Source organism: Crinia signifera, chromosome 6, assembly GCF_055691185.1.
Source record: "Crinia signifera chromosome 6, ASM5569118v1, whole genome shotgun sequence".
In the NCBI taxonomy this organism is placed as follows: domain Eukaryota; kingdom Metazoa; phylum Chordata; class Amphibia; order Anura; family Myobatrachidae; genus Crinia; species Crinia signifera.
This window is the reverse complement of record NC_139222.1, coordinates 26135994-26151412: the sequence shown is the minus strand read 5'-3', so window position 1 is coordinate 26151412 and position 15419 is coordinate 26135994. Positions and strand designations below refer to the sequence as shown.

General features: G+C 44.1%; 4 protein-coding genes and 1 pseudogene across 13 annotated transcripts in view; 4 read left to right on the top strand and 1 right to left on the bottom strand.

Moving 5' to 3' along the window:
• Positions 1-15419, top strand: part of LOC146010130 (uncharacterized) — a 424288-nt gene that overhangs the window by 89752 nt on the left and 319117 nt on the right. For 2 of the 8 annotated variants that reach the window (XM_083151050.1, XM_083151049.1), the window contains exon 2: positions 10317-10425. The exons of the other annotated variants lie outside the window; for them this stretch is intronic. In XM_083151050.1, coding sequence (XP_083007176.1) covers positions 10338-10425 — 88 coding nt within the window. In that variant the 5' untranslated portion in view covers positions 10317-10337. The remainder of the gene's footprint in view (positions 1-10316; positions 10426-15419) is intronic. 8 annotated transcript variants of the gene reach the window in all.
• The window catches only part of LOC146010169 (uncharacterized), a 263545-nt gene that overhangs the window by 44210 nt on the left and 203916 nt on the right, over positions 1-15419 (bottom strand). The window lies entirely within an intron of this gene.
• The window catches only part of LOC146010153 (uncharacterized), a 360112-nt gene that overhangs the window by 164509 nt on the left and 180184 nt on the right, over positions 1-15419 (top strand). The gene's annotated exons all lie outside the window — the stretch shown is intronic.
• Positions 1-15419, top strand: part of LOC146010228 (uncharacterized) — a 239166-nt gene that overhangs the window by 97419 nt on the left and 126328 nt on the right. The window lies entirely within an intron of this gene.
• Positions 788-909, top strand: LOC146011736 (5S ribosomal RNA; annotated as a pseudogene).

Genomic DNA, 15419 nt, shown 5'->3' with positions numbered 1-15419 from the left:
CGAAGACACCATTAAGAAATCCCTAACAAATCATTGGGAGATTCTCCTCATGGATCCAGTACTAAAAGGGATCCTCCCCCCAAAACCAGACATTGTGTACAGAAAATCAAAAAGTCTGAAGGACATCCTGGCACCTAGTATGCTGAAAACACTTCAACCACCAACCAAACTACCAAAATGTAAAGGATCATACAAGTGTGGCAAATGTGTTATATGTACAGTAAGTACCTCCACCCAAATAGGAAAAGCTTCACTGACACAGGGAACAACAATGAATTCAAAATCAAGGACTTTACCAACTGCAACTCCACCTCAGTTATCTACCTGCTAGAATGTACCTGCGGGAAAAAATACGTAGGCAAGACAAAGCGCCCCTTGAAAATTAGAATCCAAGAACATGTAAGAAGCATAAAGAACAAAATGGACAATCATGCTATCCCCAGACATTTTACAACTACTCACGCATCGGACCCTGAAGAAATGACTTTCAAAGCCATCGAACATGTTCAGCTGGGGGAGAGAGGAGGTGACTTGGCAAAGAAATTGTCGCAAAGGGAGATGTACTGGATTTTCCAGCTACAGACACTGTACCCGAACGGCTTAAACGAAGGATATGAAATCACACCGTTCCTGTGAAGGTTCTGTAAAAACTCCCTAAACGAACTCCACTGTACTTTCACACACTTGATCACACTTTCTATTCTTTTTCTTTTAAATCTTTACTTTGGTCCCACAATATGAGCAGTAAGGTATCTCAGTCCGAGAGGTCTCGGAACATGGAAACAGACATTACAGTCATACCACACTGGCAATGCCCAACCCCGTCCGATCTTGGTAGCCAAGCAGTGTTTTTGGGCCCGTCCAGTATCAGGACAGGGGACTACCTGAGAAGAACGGGTTCTGTAATGTACAGAAAACATAAAGAATACCTCGTGATAAGGACAAATCAGAAGCACCAATGCTCATTATTCTCACACCTTTCTTCCTTTACCAATAATCACTTGACTCACTATTGTACAAATGTCCCTTTTTCTTCTTCTTTTTTCCCCTTTTCATCTTTTCTCCTTTTTATAGAGACAATCACTGTAATTTATATGGATAAATGAATTAATAAATACCACCTAAAATCACTCTAATTATTTATAGTATATTTATTAGCTAAGCACCTTGCACTTTACTGCTAAAACACCACACTGGTTCACATGAACGATAAAAATTGTCTTGGATCACTTCTTCTAGATCTCGGTCTTTTCACAAAAGACTCACTAATATAACACTAAGATGATTCCTTCCAGAACTAATCTGCTGCCAGCATTAAGAACATTGTTATGGTTACTTTTATTACCAATTTGTTACCCATTTTTTTATACTATATATTTATTTACTTTTTTCATATATATATATATATATATATATATATATATATATATATATATATATATATATATATATATATATATATATATATATATATATATATATATATATATATATATATATATATATATATATATATATATTTATTGATAATTATTCCCCTGAATATTATATATTTAATATGTGCTAAAGAATGTTCCCAGCTATAATGGAATGAACATCTATATACAGATTATTAACATACTGTATCCTTCATCGCTATGTCCTATGTCCTATGTTAAAACAGAATATTAACACACTGTATTCTCTATCCCTATGTCCTATGTGGAATCACCACTGAGAGAGTGGCACATACGAAAATATAAACTTTAAACTGACCAGTATCCAAAAAGATGGCCGATTCCCTATACTAAAGATATGAAAAGTCCCTAACAAAATGGCCGCCGACTGGAGACAAATACCGCAAGTGACTCCATTAAGCAACACTCCGCAATGATTGACGACCACTGTAACCAATGAGACGGAGCTCCGCAATAACCGGAAGTGGGGCGCACCCGCACGTCCGCCCGAGAGAGGCGGAAGACACAGAACTATACTGCAATAACGGACACAGGAAGCGGGGCGGAAGTGACGTCCGCCCGCCGGAAATGGGGATGCGCATCCCCGCAAATATAAAAAAGCATTTTCTGTTATCCTGACTTTGTTTTTTAACCATTGCACTACAGCATAAGCTATATATTACCCCGATCCTTACACTAATAAAAGTGTATAAAGGATTTAGTTAAGCCCTATGTTTTTTAGAAACGGTAGCCACACCCACGGGATGTGACACCATAATTATGAGCAGTAGACTCTCACAGTATAAATAGAGCACCAGGCACATCTCCCTCTCACCCCTTGATGAAGTCTTAATCGACGAAACGCGTTGGGTACAGCCTGCTGACTCCTCCACAAATAGATAAGTTCTCTTTTATAACCTTTTTACAAATTTTTATAAATTCCTAGTTTATCTCCCCCCTTTTAGCGTTAACACGTGTAGGCCTTTTTTAAACAAGCTACGCATTTTTTACATCGCTGTTTTTTCTATATTAAATCTCTTGTACTGTTTGTTCTTATATTTAATGCTATTGTGCATTTTTATATGTATAAAATAAATTTCTATATTTTTTTAAAGAAATACGTTTCCTATACAGGTATTTTGTAGTCGCTTAGACCTCTATCCAATCCGCTGTATGTATGTGTGTGTATGTATATATATATATATATATATATATATATATATATATATATATATATATATATATATATATATATATATATATATATATATATATATATATATATATATATACTTCCCAGATGGTGGTATAGCGCCTAGATCAAATGTCCATGTGTCACATCAGTGTTCATAAAACCATAATAGTTGGATTTCCAAGAGGTTCTTTATTTAACTCTTATAAAGTTCAAACAATTGGGGACATTGTTTGAACTTTATAAGAGTTCAATAAAGAACCTCTTGGAAATCCAACTATTATGGTTTTATGAACACTGATGTGACACATGGACATTTGATCTAGGCGCTATACCACCATCTGGGAAGTATATTGTGGGTATTGTTTCCTAGCCCTCAGGAAACCTGGTGGTTAAGCAGCCGCAATTGGAATTTAAAGTCATTTAAAGTTGTTCCAATTTGTATTGTGCATATAAGCGCGAGAGAAGTATTGGGGTATATATATATATATATATATATATATATATATATATATATATATATATATATATATATATATATATATATATATATATATATATATATATATATATATATATATATTATTATATATATATATAATAATATATATATATATATATACCACTATAGGGTCCGACACTTTTCACCGCCTCCAGCTCCGCTGTTTATTACTTGACATGGGTGCCCAGCTTATCCAGAGGGTCACTCTGGTAAATAAATACTTGTAAAGGAAAAAGCGTCACTCCAGGTACTTTCAAAAGTACTTTACTGCAAAGACAGGATCTTTTTAAAGTACCTGGATTGACGCTTTTTTCCTTTACAAGTGTGTGTGTGTGTGTGTGTGTGTGTAATAAATATATATATATATATATATATATATATATATATATATATATATATATATATATATATATATCTATATCTCTGGACAGGTGGCCGGCACATCCACGGCTCCAAGGCTTAAAGCAATGCACTGGGTGCCTTCACCATGAATAATGTAGTATAGCAAGGGAGTGCGGCACTCGCAGTATAATGAAGTACACAGAAACAGCAGGTAAGTTCAGCAACGTTTCAACGTCCTTTTATTAGGACATTTTCATCAGGCTCGAAAAATGAACAAACATTACATACCTTTATACACCTCTGTGACAGCTGACTTCTGTCCACGCTGGCCCGCTTCCGGGTCCCACACATATGACATCATCAGTGAATCGACCAGTGCACCCATCACCAAGACAACAGAACAAAACAAAAAGCATATACATGGACACTGTGCCTGTGGTAAACAGGGAGCACAAAACTTGGCATTCCAGTTTAAATTTAAACATATGCAAACTTAGCAATACTGTGCATTAATAGCAATGGTAAGAGACAATACACAAAAACACAAACAGTTGTCAAACATTAGTACAACCGCTAAGCGTAAAATACGCTAATGCAAATAGCGAACACATCTAGAGCGGTACCGCATAACTACTGGGGGCAGTTATGTGCTAGTAATGTGAATGGTGACAGGGAGATTGCAACAAGGCACGGAAACCAACAGATCATGACTAGCAATGCATATGTACATATTACTTCCTAGACATGCAACTGATTCCCAGGTGTTCGTTGAGGCCTTTAGGCGCAATGGTCCCCAAACGGTGGATCCACCTGGTCTCACATTTTAGGAGCTTTAAACCCCTATTGCCACCACGGAGACTCTGCGGAATGTGATCAATCATACGATATTTCAACTGAGGGAGGGTATGTTTCATGGTGACAAAGTGTTTGGGTACAGGGAGATCACACTTGCCACCCGATAATGCCGCTCTGATAGTGGAGCGGTGCGTTGTAATGCGTTCCTTAAAAGTCTGCTCCGTCTTGCCAATATAAGATAAGCCACACGGGCAGATTAAATGGTACATGACAAATCGAGTTTGGCAATTGAGGGTATGTCTTATCGTGAATTTGGTGCCTTTCTGAGGGTGGTAGAAGGCATTACCCGGAACCATATTGGCACACACGGTGCATGTACAACAAATGCAACCACGGGGTTGGGGCTGGCAAGGTTTATTAAAATCTGTGATATCGGTTTTGACTAGCATATCCCTTAAGTTAGGGCCGCGTTGGTAGCATGACATGAGCCTGGCGGTCGGGATATTAATGTCCTTGTCACTAGTAACAATTGGCCACAATTTTTAGGAGATGGTGTTTACCGTAGTACTTTCAAGGGTGTACTTGGTAACCCAGGGGATGGTGATAGCTGCCTCAGACACTGGTTTGGGGGCCAAGAGTTCTTCGCGAGTGACCAAAGATGCCCGGTGTTTGGCATCCAACAGGTCACGGTGTTTATATCCCCTAACAAGGAAACGCTGGATAAGGGCCTCAATTTGTGCATCAGAGTCTGCAGGATCTGATACGATGCGTTTGATACGCACCATTTGCGAGTAAGGGAGACCTTTAACTAAGCTACGTGGGTGGCAGCTCGTACCATGCAGTAGGTTGTTACAGTCAGTTTCCTTTTGAAATAAGTTGGTGGAAATCTTACCGTCAGTAACAGAGATGGTTACATCAAGAAAATTGATGCTGTTTTGGTCACTGGTCATGGTCAATTTAACAGGGCTCGGGGACTCATTATGTGCATTCACCAGTGCAGTGAGTTCAGAGATGGGGCCGGACCAAATCAACAGCAAGTCATCAATAAACCTACGGTAACATACAATTTTAGCAGAAACAAGCGGATTACTGAAAAACAATGACTGCTCGATGGTAAACATGTAGATGTTAGCATAAGCCGGAGCGGCGTTAGATCCCATCGAGCAGCCATTGGTCTGCAACCAAAATTTACCATCAGGCACAAAAAAGTTCCTGGTGAGAACAAAGTCCAAGATAGACAAGATAAACTGTGGATCAGGGCCACAATAGTCAAGTTGTTGATTGATGAAATGTTCAACCGCGCGCATGCCAGCACTGTGGGGAATGATGGTATAAAGACTTTTTACGTCCAGTGTTACCAGCCAGGTTTCACCAGTGAGGGTAGGTAGAGCCTTTAAAGCATGCAATAATGATGTAGTGTCCAGTAAGTAAAACGGCTGTCTCACAATGTAAGGTTGCAGAATGGCATCAATGAATACAGATATGCGCTGGGATAATGAGTGCCTAGCCGCAATGATGGGGCGGCCAGGTGGGTGGGTCAGGTGTTTATGGATTTTGGGGATGCTGTAAATAACTGGAACCACTGGGAAGTCCGGAATTAAAGCATCCATCAGATCTTGAGTAATTAACCCATTATCCACTGCTCTCTTCAAAAGAGCACACAACAATTTGCAGTATTCATGCGACGGATCGCAATGTAATAATTTATATGTTTTTTTGTCAGCGAGTTGTGAGTCTAATTCGGATTTGTACACGGTGAAGTTCATAACCAACAAGGCACCACCCTTGTCGGCCGGGCGAAAGATAACCACACGCACAGTGTCCATGTATATGCTTTTTGTTTTGTTCTGTTGTCTTGGTGATGGGTGCACTGGTCGATTCACTGATGATGTCATACGTGTGGGACCCGGAAGCGGGCCAGCGTGGACAGAAGTCAGCTGTCACAGAGGTGTATAAAGGTATGTAATGTTTGTTCATTTTTCGAGCCTGATGAAAATGTCCTAATAAAAGGACGTTGAAACGTTGCTGAACTTATATGCTGTTTCTGTGTATTTCATTATACTGCGAGTGCCGCACTCCCTTGCTATACTATATATATATATATATATATATATATATATATATATATATATATATATATATATGTATATGTAGCAGGGTGGGCAAGTGGCACTCGGCGGGTTAGAAAAGAGAGAGTCAGACAGCAAGGTGAACCGACGTTTCGGAGTTTAATCCGTTTTCAAGGTGAGAACAAATAAATGAACACAGACACTTACATTTATCACCGCTGACCGGAACCGACCTGGCGCTGGGCTAACCGTCAAACACAGTTCAAAGCCTCCACTTCCTGGTTACTCACGTGACTCAGACGTATTAGACTGACGTCATCCGGGATTCCCTTGGAAGCTTCTGTTGCTAGGAAACAGTGTTGCTGGATTACCGCAAGCTGCTTGGTGGTCGCTGATCAGTCACACCTACAAGTGAATGAGCCAACACAGTTAAAAAATCATCTGGGGGAGAGATAATAGGACATAGCACATAGAAGGGCCGGGGGAGAAGACAGGTTGTTTATTTGTTCTCACCTTGAAAACGGATTAAACTCCGAAACGTCGGTTCACCTTGCTGTCTGACTCTCTCTTTACTAACCCGCCGAGTGCCACTTGCCCACCCTGCTACATTGAACCCCTTAGTGCTGCACCACGGTCTATTCTTTGCTGATACTGGAGTGCCGATCAAAGTACCTGCTATATGTATATGTGTGTATGTGTATATATATATATATATATATACGCCGTTGGAGAATAAAGGCTATTTTAAAGTTACCTTGGAAAGTCTGTTTGAGTGCTGCCCACACATCGCATCTATATATATATATATATATATATATATATATATATATATATATATATATATATATATATATATATATATATATATATATATATATATATATATATATATATATATGTGTGTGTGTGTAGAAATCGCATCGCATCGCATGCGACCAAATCGTATGCGATGCGATGGTCAAGATTTTTCCATAGGATTCAATGTTAAAATGGTCTGAGTCCATTTTAACATGGAATTCAATGGGAAAAGGGGTCCTTTTCATACCCCTACTATCCAAGTGGGCATGGAGTTGGATATAAACCTGTGGCGAGCGTAGCGAGCCACCGAGCCCGAAGCGTGGCGAGCGGACACAGAATACTTTTTAAGAAATATGCGTCCCCTCGCCACGCTTCGGGCTCGGTGGCTCGCTGCGCTCGCCACGCTATATAAAATTAACTCTGTGCCCACTTGGATAGTGGGGAAATGAACAGGACCTTCTTAACATTGAATCCTATGCAAAATCGCATCGCATCTGATTGTATGCCTTAAGGCCCCCATACACTAGCCGATTTTGGTCAGATTTCAGCCAGATCAGTCGGATCTGGCCGAAATCGGACCAAAATCGGCTAGTTTTGATGTCCCCTCAGACCCGATGCGCGGTCCCGTGCGCATCGGATCTGCGTCGGGTGGTCGGACCTGCTGCACGTCCGACCACCCGACTTGGGACCTAGTGGGGCGGCGAGGCGGTAGAGGGAGCAGGGGGGGCTGGGGACGCTGCGGGGGACACAGGCGGCATAGAGCCGGGCAGGGGGAGCCGGCGGGAGCTGTCAGTATTGAATAAAAAAGAAAAGCCCATACAATGAATGGGCGGCCTGTGATTGGCTGAGCGCTCTCTCAGCCAGTCAGCAATTGGCTGAGAGAGCGCTCAGCCAATCACAGGCTGCCCATTCATTGTATAGGCTTTTTTTTTTTTTGCACTGACAGCTCCCGGCTCCCTCTGCCCGGCTCTATGCTGCCTGTGTCCCCCGCAGCGCCTGTGTCCTCCGCAGCGTCTGTGTCCCCGCAGCGTCCCGAGCCCCCCTGCTCCCACCAGCAGCCCTGCTCTGTAGCCCCCCCCCTGCTCCCCGGGTTTTTTACATGTGATAAATCGAGACGATTTATCACATGTAAAAAATGGCACATCAAGTGCCAATCTAATCAAGCTCCCCCGGGGAGCAGCCGGGGAAGCTCAGGGGGAAGTCGGGGGCGACTTGTCCTAAGGACAAGTCGCCCTAGTGTATGGGGGCCTTAAAGGTAAGGCATACAATCACAAAATCGGACGCCCAGATACTACATAAGTACCCAAGTGTGACAGAAACCCCTTTTGTCCGTCCCCCCGCACACTTTACCAGCCAGCAGAAAAGCCTCCCGCCGCGGCCGGTATTCTGATCCCGGTGACGTCATCATTCAGTGACATGTAATCGTCACTGTGTAAACAAGCGGGTTGCCGAAGGAACGCCGCACGCCAGCTCCTGGACACTCGCCGTGCGCACGCTAGCTGCGTAACCACGGCAACCCAGCCGTCGGCAAACAAACATTGAAAGTATCAAAACTTAAGAAGGTGCATCTCAACATTATTACAGTATGACAAAAAGTGTTGTAATCAAATATAGGTCACTACATCAGCCACCGTTATGCTAGTTACATGTACGCTATATAAGCAGCAGCATGGTGACTCGTAGCTCCCGGTGATCCAGACGGTTTAATGTTCTCAGATGAGTAAATCTACTCCGATCATACTAATGTGGGGTACACACCAGGACGACATGGCCCAAAACTAGCCGATTTAGATACAATCTCGACCGATTCTATGTAAATCGGCCATGTTTTGGGCCATTTCGCGGTACTTTTGATGCGATCCCGATCCGATGCGTGGCCCTGCGGGTCGGTCGGTCTTTTCTGAGATCCTACCTGCTGCAGTAATTACAGACCAATCACTGTACAACAGTTTAATACAATTTTTTAAATTTTTTTTTACAATAAAAACATTTTCAGCCATTTGTAGCCAGTAATTCAGTTCAATATAGCAAGGAAAACACCCAACGCGTTTCGTCAAAGCGATTTCTTCAGGGGTAATTTTCCATAGGTAATTCAACAATGCATATTAGCTCCAGATAAGAATCTTTCCGACCGGATATAAAAGATGTATAAATGGATCCCTTGAAGATCCTAAAACTGATGCATAACCGCATCAATTTCCTTATGTTTCCCTTTTAAAAGCAGGTCCTGAGAGGATTTTTGGTACTTTTTTCCTAGTACGGCGCCCAAGATTTCTTTCGTAGGGCATCGTATCGGTCGGATCGCATCGCATGCGAAGCGTGGCGCAGATTACTTCACATGTATGTATTGTAATGAATATCATCACATACACCTGACCGTGTTAATTGAATATTAATTAGTTAAAATCACTGTAGGATACCGGAAGCTCCGTCTCTAGGTGTATCTAGAACGGAGGTCCTATCCTCGCTGCGCTCGCCACACTATCTAAAATCAACTCCACGCCGACGTGGATAGTGGGGGTATGAAAAGGTCGGAGGATGCGTACCGCCGCCCCTCGCGGGCTCGCTGCGCTCGCCATGCTTCGGGTTGGCGTTGATAGTAGGGGTGGCGTTAACAATGGGGGTGCATCTAACATAGTAATCACCCATCAGGGTGCTTGTACAATTAAAAATCGCATCGCATGCCATTCTAATGGCATGCGATGCGATATTTTATTGTACAGTGCGGGTCTTTCGACCTAAAAATTGGGTCCCATCGCATACCCTAATTAGTGGTATGCGATGGTATACGATGGGCGCCGTGCTAGGAAACAAGTACTGGATTTTTTCCCTAAATGAATTCCTCAAAGGATAGAGTCTCAGCAGACAAATGACAACCAACTGCAGGAATGAACACTACAAACTATATATAATATAGTTTGTAGTGTTCATTCTATAACTCTGCACCTTTTCAACACCTGTGCAGTTCCTCTTTCCTGCCTGGGGGGTCGCTGTGTTGTTTTTATCACAGCAGACAGTGACAAAAGAATTACATTTTCATGTAGGGTGGGGGGGGGGGGGGTGGAGGAGTGGGCTGGACTTGGAAACACATCACCATCTAATAGACGACGATGCAAGACATTTACATTTGAAAAATAAAGTGGTTGTAAGGTATGTGTCATTTGATTTTTTTTTTTTGTTAGGGGGAAGATCTGTGTGATATTATGTGGGAAGATACAGAGGGGGAAGAGACGGATATCAGGAGTAACCAGCAGTGTAAGGAGGAAGAAATCCCTACAGATATCAGCGCAGGTGAGTAATAATCACTTATTACAGAGAGTCACATATTCTCATTGTTCTGTCCCTACAGCAGCCTCTTATACTGCACCCTCCTCTGTCAGTACAGACTAATGAGGGGAAAGTATCTGCCCAGTGGGGAAGTCAGGAGCCATTAGATCCTATTATACTCCTGCTCTCCTCTTCACATCATGTCCTTGTGTGTTACCAGTCCAGAGATCTGACCAGTCTCTCCCCCCCCCCCCCCCCCCCCCCCAGATCCTATTATACTCCTGCTCTCCTCTTCACATCATGTCCTTGTGTGTTACCAGCCCAGAGATCTGACCAGTCTCCTGCCCACACTCTCTGGTGTATCTCATATATCAGGAGCCGTCAGCCCCTATTATACTCCTGCTCTCCCCTCACATCATGTCACTGTGTGTTACCAGCCCAGAGATCTGACCAGTCTCCTCCCCACACTCTCTGGTGTATTTCATATATCAGGAGCCATCCTGTTATACGCCTGCTCTCCCCTCACATCATGTCACTGTGTGTTACCAGGACAGAGATCTGACCAGTCTCCTCCTCACACTCTCTGGTGTATCTCATACATCAGGAACCATCAGCCCCTATTTTATTCCTGCTCTCCCCTCACATCATGTCACTGTGTGTTACCAGCCCAGAGATCTGACCAATTAATCTTTACCGGTTAATAAGGGCTGACCCAAGATTCTAAAGTATTTATTTATATATAATATAGAAACATATAAATCTCACAATAAATAAAAAGCCAAATGTAACCAAGCATGTGTGTGATCAGTATTTTCCATCAATAAATTTTTATTGTAACAGGTTTTTAATATGGGGAACAGAAAAGAAAAAGGGGACATTTAGGGGGGGGGAGGGGGGGGATCGGGTAACAAGCATATTCATTATACAGTGTGTTTCGCTACGCAGAGCGAATTATATATGTAAAGCCTAAATAGTACATAAACAGGGGAGAACAAGCAGACAATAGTATCTTCTAGTAACAATATCAGATAAAAACAGAGCATTTAGCTATCTGGTATCAAAACTCCGGTCATATCACATTTCCTGTGGGGGGGATAATAACTGGTAGGGTAAATTAGCCAAGCAGGTTAGGTTATTCTGAGCTCTCTGGGGTTTCATTTAGGTTAAGCTGACATGGTTCCGCCGGATGGGAGGGGGGAAATGTGTGTGATCAGTATTAACAACAACTGTAATGTTAATAAGAGCAGCGTCCTATAGGTGAGGTTAGAATAAGAACATGCTGGCGGCGTCCCAGCGATAATCGCCAGCCTTTATAGTAGGTCTCCTCAGTGGCAGTGTGGGAATAATGCTAGAAGGAATGTAGGTACAGTACGCTCCGCAGGTCAGTGTGTCTGTTAGGATCCAGGGGCAACCTCGCCTGCCCTACCTCCGTTGCCTCAGACTAGGGTTGGCGGGCGCGTGCAGAACAAGGCTTCGCCAATAATAGCCGCGTTTGAAGGAGCCAGTTAGTCTAGCTCCAACCCCGATGCCACCTGGTCTTAAGAGTGACAACGCGCCCACCAAGGCCAGGAGAGAGCAAGGGGACCAACTACCTAATGCCCACACGAGGCAAGGGGCCCCCGGACCCCCAAGGGGGTGACTACACAGGGAGATTGGGAATACTCCCACAGGTGATGAGTCAAGATAATCTATGGCTGGACGCAACAATGCGTGACGGTGGTATATATACACAATGGCAACAATGCTCAGAAGATGGTATGAATAAACAATGGCAACAATGCTCAGAAGATGGTGTGCAATAATAATAATCCTCAACTGTACTATCCTGCGCTGTGAGGGAAAAGCCCCACAATGCAGACACCCAGGCTGGTATTAGGGAAACCAGGAGACAGGAGGAATACAAGGCAAAAGTCCAATGGACACTTAGCTGCAGCAGGGCAGGATGCAGGAACCAACACTGCGAGACTCTGGAAGACTCCGGAATCAGAAACACCAAGGGATTGCTAAGCAGGGTCCACAAAGCTGGAACAGCACAAGTAGCACACAGGACTCTGGCTGGGAGCTTTGAACCACAGGCTTGCACCCGGCTGACTCAGGGCTGACAAGACAGTATAACTGGCAGGGCTACACAGGTCCAGATCCTTTATCAAGGCTTCTGGAAATTAGCGCAGCTGTGCACTCCAAGCTAGCAGCCTGATAATTACACACCTGTGCCTAACTGACACATTATTGAGAGAGCTGCAATGGCACAGGCTGACCAGTGGAGGCCACCAGCGAGCAAACACAACACAAGCTGAAATGATCCCATGCCAGGCAGAAAGATAGGAGTCATAGGTGATGACTCCTAACAATGTCATAGATGAAGCAGTCATTACTGTGCTAATACAGAGCTAGTTACCTGGGAGCGTAATCACATTGGTCACCAATGTACCAGGCGGCTCTTGTCAGCAAGTTTTGCAGGGAAGACGGTTCATTTGTAGCCTGCCGTCCTCTAAGCCAATCACACGATTCCCAGTAAGCTATCAAACCGGGAGAGTGTGATGATTGGTTGCAGTGGTGAGTGGACAGGATATCCCAATTGGCTGCACCCTTCAGGTTGTCCCGGGCCCGCAGGGAAAGGATGACCATAGGAGACCGCACTGCGGAAGTAACATAGACACGTTTCATCTTCTAGACAACTGGAGACTTTATCATGACGGACAGCCTGGCCAATCAGGGCCGTATTTATTGTCCTGCATAGTCCCGCCTACTTATGCTGCAGTCATGGGTACTTGTTTCCTAGCACGGCCACAACGATCTTGATCTGGGGCATCGCAGGAAAAAAAAATTGCGTTGGTCGCATCGCATGCGGGCTAAAAAGTCGCATGCGATGCGACCGACGCGATGCCCGCGATTTCCCATAGGGAACAATGTAAAATGCCTCAATTTAACCAAATCAACATAGGGAACAATGTTAAATGGGCCATAGACCCCCCAAAAAAACCCTGACCAGTGAAATGGCCCCCCAAAAATATTTAACGCCACCCCGCGATCAACGTCAACCCGAAGCGTGGCGAGCGCAGCAGTACGCGTCCTCCGACCTTTTCATACCCCCACTATCCACGTCGGCGTGGAGTTGAGAATAGATAGTGTGGCATGCGGATACCTTCACCGGTAAATGCGTCCCTTCGCGGGCTTCACAGGTATCCGCGTCCCCTCGCGGGGCTCGCCACGCTTCGGGCTCGCTGCGCTCCCCACACTATCTATTCTCAACTCCACGCCGACGTGGATAGTGGGGGTATGAAAAGGTCGGAGGATGCGTACTGCCGCCCCTCGCGGGCTCGCTGCGCTCGCCACGCTTCGGGTTGACGTTGATCGTGGGGTGGCGTTATCTATTTTTGGGGGGCCATTTCACTGGTCTGGGGTGTTTTTTGGAGTCTCTGGCCCATTTAACATTGTTCCCTATGTTGATTTGGGTAAATTAATGCATTTTACATTGTTCCCTATGGGAAATCGCGGGCATCGCGTCGGTACCATCGCATGCTTTTTTTGGCCGCATACGATGCGACCGACGTGATTTTGACTTTTTCAATGCATTTCAATGGGAAATCGCGGGCATCGCGTCGGTCGCATCACAGACCATTAAAAAATTACCCGCGATGCCCACGATTGTGGCCGTGCTAGGAAACAAGTACCCAGTCATGTGTTACAGACTAAGGGGGTTATTCAGACCGGATCGCTGCTGTGTCAGTTCTCAAGGTGGCTGAATAGCGAATGACTGCGCATGTGTACAGATCGTAGAGCGGATGCTTGAGGCCAAACAGCAGCAAAACCCAACGTCTAATCTGATCGCTGGCCAGTCACAGGCTGAGGGACAGAAATCCAGCATTTGCGTGTGGTAACCGGCTGTGTTTGGGGAGTGTCGGGGAAACCACAGGGGTTGCCCAGGTGTTGGTGGGGAAGGTGTCAGCTCCGCCCCCAATCAGCCTGATTCTTTCGCAGCCACGAGTAAGTCCTGGGCTACATGCAGACTGCACACACTGGGGGAATCCTTCAATGGTGAGCGGCTTGAAAATGGATTCACAGCGAGCAGGTTGGAATTGCCCCCAATATTCAATAAAATCATTCATTTAACATAAAAAAATGAACCTTAATCCCACACATCCATATATATCACTATATGGGCCAATGTGAGCACGTCTGGTGAAATCCGAGCTTCTACACACACATAGGCATAGGTGTGCATATATATCTAGATATACATACATGCCCCCATGGCTAAGCCAATCAGGGGAGCACTGCATAGGAGTTATTCCCTGATTGGGTCCGGTGACAGTAGTCACATGGGGGCCCAAGAGTCGGGGGAAGGGAGCCCATGTGAATACATGGGTTCCCTTCAGTTCATGTAGACCATATTGTTTTTATTTAACCCCTGTATATCTACATGGACCAAAGAGGACCGGTCTACACTGAATTTGGGGGAGTTTTTTAACACATCTCCTAATGGATTCTACTGCACAATGGATCGAATGGGCTTGTTTTAACATAGGTGTGTGTGTGTGTGTGTGTGTATATATATATATCTATATATCTATTAAAGTTATACTTTCACAGCATGTTTTGTTTGTATCTTTATTTTAATAGTTGTTTGGCTGTGGTGCTACTTATATGCCCATAGTAGTGCAAATTAAAGCCAGCAGTAATGCCAATTACAGATAATGCGCACAGAAGCAGTAACGGAAGAGAGAGAAAAAAAAGGGGGAAGTGGAAGAAGAGCAAAGGTTCAGAGAACTTTCTATGGGGGATCCTATGGTAACAGAGGAATGAAGACTTTTTATTTTAAAGTCAATTCAGTTTAGTCTTCAACATTATTATTTTATTTTTGATAGACACCATTTTTTTACATGCACGAGGGACCGCCATGGGGACCAGGTTCGCCCCGAGTTTTGCTGACCTCTTCAAGGGCCGCTTTGAGGAGCAGTATGCCTGGGGGCACGATCTCAGGGACAGCCTGGTCCTCTATGGCCGGTATAATGACT